The 6,409-nt window shown below is 39.0% G+C and overlaps 1 protein-coding gene across 1 annotated transcript in view; it reads right to left on the bottom strand.

Annotated features, from left to right (window-relative positions):
• Window positions 1-427: 427 nt before the first annotated feature.
• drd4-rs (dopamine receptor D4 related sequence) overlaps window positions 428-6,409 on the bottom strand; it is a 28,956-nt gene continuing 22,974 nt past the window's right edge. The window contains exons 5-6 of the mRNA XM_036575503.1: window positions 4,921-5,624; window positions 428-1,374 (exon numbers count right to left, since the gene is read on the bottom strand). Of these exons, the coding sequence (XP_036431396.1) occupies window positions 1,166-1,374; window positions 4,921-5,624 (913 nt within the window). The 3' untranslated portion in view covers window positions 428-1,165. The remainder of the gene's footprint in view (window positions 1,375-4,920; window positions 5,625-6,409) is intronic.

The following is a 6,409-nucleotide window of genomic DNA, read 5'->3' as shown; positions in this document are numbered from 1 at the left end:
AGTTACTCTCTGGCTATGTGCATTGAGGAGTGCTGTGGAGAATGGTTTGATATAATTGCAGTTAGTGCCACTAATAAGATTCGGCTCACCCTTAATGACTGTTGGAAATAGATATTTATTATGAATAGGTCAAATTACATTGTATGTGTACAACTTGCTGAGCAGAAACAACCTTTTAATAAAGCAACTGACATTTTCCCTCAGTATTTAAAGCAAAAGCTTTTTCTGCTTTAGCCTCTTCACAGAACATCAACACGTTTACTATTTATTAACCGTATGAGTAATATTTTAATTCCAACAACACCCATGACCTCCAGAATTGCTATGTCAGTGCGGAGGCTTGTAACGAATACATATTCCACAGGCTGAATATGTTAGTCAACTCAGTGAGCAAATGCAAAAAAAAAACATTGGCTAACTTGGTCAGCTCTATGTACAATGATTTTGATTTATTGAAACAATACTGTGTTAAATCTCTTCAAGTTACACTCTCTCACACTGATAAACAGAGCTGAAGTAAGCAACCTTCCTTCCCAAATCATATGCTCCCACTGAGTTTCATTACAGCTCCGATTTGACACTTGAGTTTCAGATTTATAGGTTGAGCGTCTGTTAAGGTACGTCAGGTGTTGTGAGGACCAAAACCCTGCCTTCGCTGTGACTATGCATTAGAAGCTACTTGCCTCATCTTTATATAAACTGTCTAAATGCAAGAAAGCAGATGAAGAACATTTGGCCATTTTGAACATCATGAAATCAACATTGATAACGATCACATATTAAACACCAACAACCATCATGTCAAATGTGCACATTTTCACATATTTTATGCCTCTGGGCTATGATATCAGTAGTACTCAGTAATCTATTGTAGTTAAGCAACAATTTTACAAGAAAAAAGTCTTTTTATCAGTTTTGTCAACTAAGGCCTCAGTAGTATTTCTTTATCACACACTCCTCCATCTGCTCTTTCTTTTTATTTGAAGCGTGTTGATCAAGTCAGTAGTTCATTCTCAAAGGTTCCATTTTCCAAAAGTGTCGTTCTGCTACCAGGAGTGAACAGGTGTCCAACACCAAGTCATTTCCCACAAGCCTCACAGCCATTCGACCTTGATAAAGGACCATTGTGCATTAGTCTAGGAAACCAGGCCCCCCCCCGAACAACTCAGTCTCCTGACCGACAGCACAGGAGTTTGTGAAAGACGTTCCTGAACTCAGCATTGAAGGCAGTGTAGATGATGGGGTTGACAGCACTGTTGACGTACCCAAGCCACGTGACCACGCTGATCAGCGTTGGTCCAATGTCACATGACTCACACAGTACTTTGGTCACATGGACTACAAAGAAGGGCGTCCAACAGGCCAGGAACACACCTGGAGAGAAACATATAAGCTGTTAGTTAGGGGACACTGCTGACATTCAGCCTATAGATGTTTTTAATGATGTATCAATCCAAAATGCTGGCTCAGTCAGCACTGGTACTGACGTTAAGCGAAATGAGATATTAGTCAGACATGATCGATCCAAAGTTAGATCTTGTTTCTTAGTCACGGTCATTAGGAAATAGTAACAATGCAGTTTTATAAGCCTTCTAAAAGAATTTAAACATTTTGCACAATCCTAAAAATAATTTGGTGTGTGATCATTATAAAATACAGATTAAAAAGATATTCTGAGTGGGAGAGAATCAAATGCCTGCCTGCTAGTAGCACTTACCTGCTTGTCAGAGCAACAAGAGACAATATAATAGGGGAGAGCAGAGCACAGTGCAAGACATTTTGTTTTTTGTTGAATAAATAAAAAATTATTATGAAAAACATAAACTATGTTTCAAACACCTCCCATCTATGAATAGTACAGTTGAAAATCAAGTTACTGCAAACGTTACAACTCACTCCGTTGGTGGGGTTAATTGTAACTAATGCAGTGGCGAGTAGTAGCAGTTGCTTAAGGCCTGGTAAATGAATGCAGTTCTATGTTTTTGAAACTAGCTTTCCAACCTTAAATATATTCATCAAAATAAGTATCATTAGTGAAAGAAGGCTGTGTTGAATGCGTCAAATTTGTTTTTGACTACAAAGTAAAAAGCAATTATCAAACCAATAAACTTATTATAAAAGAAGTGTACTTTATTTAAATGACGTATGTTTTAATCTGTGTATAAAAACTTTAAAAAAAAAAAAACTTCTGAATTTATATGGTGGAAATAGACTTCTCTCTTTGTTTACTTTAGGGTGCTGCATTACAACTAACCCTGCCATGTGGTTGCTTTAGCCTGGCGAGCTCTCATTGGGAGTTGTTTACATGCTTCAAAACGGTGCTTTGTTTCAGACACCAAAAGTGAGAATAAAACCATATGGATGTGAATTCTGTGACCTATACACACAACTCAGTAATCAATGAAAAAAATACTTCTATGGTACAAAAACAGGTTTCAGGATCCATCTGTCTGATTGGTATCAAAATTCACAGATGATTCACAGTTGCTGTGGGAATATGAGAAGATGACTAAAAGCACATTCTACTTGAACCTGTCAACTACATAAAATGTCCTTGGTTTGTGCCTCGCTCTCCCTTATCTGTTGTATTGTATATAGTATTGCTTTACTAGTATAAATGTCTTAATAGAGCACTGATATTTAATTGGTACTGGCTGACACCCTGAGTTCAGATATTGGGATTGGTATCAAAAGAGAAAAACTTGGGTTGGTGCATTCCTAGACTTTTTGATACCTGCACAAACAGTGTGTTCACAATCTTGAGTGAGGACAGAGTGTGTATTGTGTTCATTTTGGATAAACTGATGGTACAGAACAGAAAAGACATGTGAGAACCCTATATGCTGTACTCAACGAATGTAAACTGTGTAAAGTAATCTGTAAGAGATGTTAATTAGACCTACAGGCAGGTTTGATAGTCTTGATTGTGTAATTAAGGTGGGATTCAGCAATGTGACTTTGTTACACAAATTTGATGAATTAAGGCTTGATTTGTAACAAAATAATGACACATAATTTGTATTTGAAACATCTACAACCCAATTTAAACATTACACTAATATCTGGCTAGTTTGTTGTTGATGTATTTATCTACTCATTATATGAAATTCACCCACTCATTTATTCATTTATCTTTTAATGTACAGTCAAGAAGATAGTAGATTTAAGTAGTAGATTGATGGCACAGAAATGAGATTCATATGTCCATATAAGCTATATTAGCTGTGTCTGAAAGGGTTGTGCACCTGATGAATCTCCAATATTACGTAGATTTTTTAAACAGTATTTTTTAAGTCTCAGCATCAAAATATAAAAGTAAATGTAGAGCCTTTCAGCATTCATGTGAAGGCCTGCATATGGAAGTGTCTATGTTTCTGAGTTTGAAAGAATTTGAAAGATTCTTTCTGTGATATGATGTACAGGCAGGCTCAAACATGTTTTCAGGTCAAGTAATTTTTGTTTACTTCATTGGACATTTATGTTCAGCTAAAATAGAGAGCAGTATGAGCAGTTTCAGAGAGCAGTATGAGCAGTTTTCGGTCTGTGGCAGAAGTGGCCTGCTCCCACATCCAGCTGTGTGTAGTTTGTGAAATTGTCAGAGACTCTGGCCTAAAAGTTATAATCAGCTTTTGATCTTATATGTATGTAATGCAAGAATGGTTAATTAGAAGTCATGGCACGCAGAGAACCTGACAGAAAACCTTTTCCTCTTAATTGACCTGAAGCAGTTTCAAGGCTTGCGGCTTGACTTTGAATGCAAATTGTGATTATGTACGATTTGAAAAAAAAAAACTGTTTTGATATTCCTTGCATTTTATCTACACAAAGGCAGATTTTGTACAGTTTACAGTACATTTTCTCTTTCTCTCAGAAAACAGCAGTGACCAATTAAACACTGTAAATTCAAGCTTATTCCTTAACCAACCTAAAACTGCCAAGAGGTACTGGTCAGTGCCACAAAGAGAAGAGCAGGGCCTAACAAGTGTCCTTTCCTATTACTGATGTAATGATATAGTTTCAGATTTGATACGATTCCAACATGAGGTCAAGATTCAAGATTTGTTTTTTTGTTTATTGGTTTTTTTTTTTGTTGTTTTTTTTTATATTTGATGTGTTTAAATGTCTTGGTTCTGGAGATCTCAAAATGTGCAAAATCTACACTTTGATACTGAGTGTTACCTACAACTAAGTCACTGTTACAATTCTCTCATGGTTTGTGGTTTCCACAAAAAAAACAGCAAATGAGAGGTCACTGGAAGAAAATTTTGATACACTGTTTGAACATTATTCTTTCAGTTTTACAGTACTGAATTTAAGTTGTTGCTCCCTTAGTTCCAATGCTGATAGTTGCTAGGTGCACTAAAAAGTGCCATTGCAGTTGTATGGGGAACTTATGCCTGTCACACTTATTACATAATCATCTGACCGCTGTTATTTTTCACAGCTGTTAGCTTCCACAGTCATATTTTTTTTTATGTAATGTTTTAGTGTGTTTTTATCTGTTGGGTTGGGGCAAAAGCATATAAAAGAGCAGAAAATGTTCTAACTGCTGAAGAGTGCTGTAATGCTTTTAGCGGTGAGTGATGCTTTTTTATTTAAGCTTGAGCTGTATCTGTTGTCAGTTTGGAGTGTTTAAGCATCGACAAATAGTTAATCAAGATAGCTACTTAGCCCATTTGGCCACTTTAATGTCTTTCAAATAAAGACAGTTCAGTTGTTCATTACAGTTATTTATATGGCAATACATCATCAGCTAACATTACATGATTGTGACAAACCTACTCCAACTTTAGTTGCTACTTTTACTTCTACTTAAGTTATTATTTAATTCAGGTAGCAGTTTTTGTACTCTGGTATGGTTTTAAGCTGCTGTACCAACTGTATGTGTATGTGGCCTGAAAACAATGAAAAACAGCTTACCTACAACGACAGGCAACACCTTCATGGCTTTGCGTTCACGCCCGCTCACTCTGCTGCTCTTGCTGTGTCTCCGTGCCCTTCGAACCTCGTGGTGCTTCCCCAAGCCGTTCTCTCGCACGCTTCCACCCTCAGCGGCCCTTTCCGCATTCTCCGCGTCTGACACGCTGTCCATCTGTGTGGTCATTGGGTCGCTGTCAGCCGCTGGGCTTTGCCCCTCTGGTAGCTCATCTGGGCTGAGGGTGACTGGGCTGGTGGGGGACAGCGGGCTGGCGGGCACTGCTGAGAGCGAGGTGGGGCTGAGGCCACCCGGCATGAGGTACACCACTTTCTCTCTAGCCCTGCCCTTCTCCCTCTGCAGCGCTGCCCCCAGTCGCAGAGAAAGACTGTGGCGGCCCCCGGGGGCCCGGCTGAGGTGCGAGCGGCTGCGGCCCGAGCTCCAGCGCTTCAAGCCCCTGAACATCCAGTAGTAGAGCAGGAGCATCACAGGACAGGGTACGAAGAAAGAGCACACGGAGGAGTAGACCACAAAGTTGTTGTCTTCCAGCTTGCACACGTGCTTGTTCCTGTTGGGCACCTGGTTCAGGCCGAATATGACGGGACTGGCCACACCCAGGGACAGCACCCATGTGGCCGTGATCAGGGCCAGCTGACGAACACTAAACTGGTTCCGGTTGTATTTCAGAGGAACGACCACTGCTATGTACCTGCAACAGAAAGGTTTTTTTAACTTTCAGCCGCAACTGTTCTTTTTCTGTCTCTATCTGCTCACACAGGTATGACAGTGTAAGTGAACTGCTGCCTTCTTCACGTTAAGTCATGATTACTCAAGTTTGGATGTCACTTTGAAAATGTAAACAGAAAATCAACAACAACAATATTTTTGGACGATTTCTATTGTCAACATTATTGCTGTCGTTATGTTGAGTAACTGTTACAGCCCTACTCACATGCATGTATGTCATACACTGATGGCCATCCAGTTCATTATTTGAAATTCAGTGTGGAGAAGAAATATCCAACCACTATGGGTGGTCTGAGGACAGCAGTGAAGAATGTGTGGGGAGTAGTTTATTTAAACCTTTTCTAAAAAATATGCAAAGTACAAAGTAGTGTGAGGTTGCCTTCAGGACTAAAGGAGCTACAAAATTCTGATAAACACTATAATTAAATGCTTCTACTTTCATTTTTTGGTGATTCAGTGATCATTACAAAAAACCTTTGAGCTATTCTTGTTGACAGTGTAGTGCTTCTCTAGTCTTGAAGACAGCCTTGTATGCCTTGTCATACTTTCCTAATGTTTTTAATTTCAACTGCTTCCCACTCATTCTTTACTCCTATCCACACTCCATGTGTAGTGGTTGGATTTTTCTTCTCTACACATTTCCCAATGTAATGTAACCCCACATAATCTCAGTTAGTTTCACTTAATGAACTGTGTGTCATCCTGTCTTGTCACAATATCAGTCGTTTGTTCTGTTTTTCTTCTTAA

The sequence above is a fragment of the Colossoma macropomum genome, unplaced genomic scaffold (assembly GCF_904425465.1).
Source record: "Colossoma macropomum unplaced genomic scaffold, Colossoma_macropomum, whole genome shotgun sequence".
Taxonomy (NCBI): domain Eukaryota; kingdom Metazoa; phylum Chordata; class Actinopteri; order Characiformes; family Serrasalmidae; genus Colossoma; species Colossoma macropomum.
Note: the sequence above shows the minus strand (reverse complement) of the source record. Positions and strands in the feature narration are given on the sequence as shown.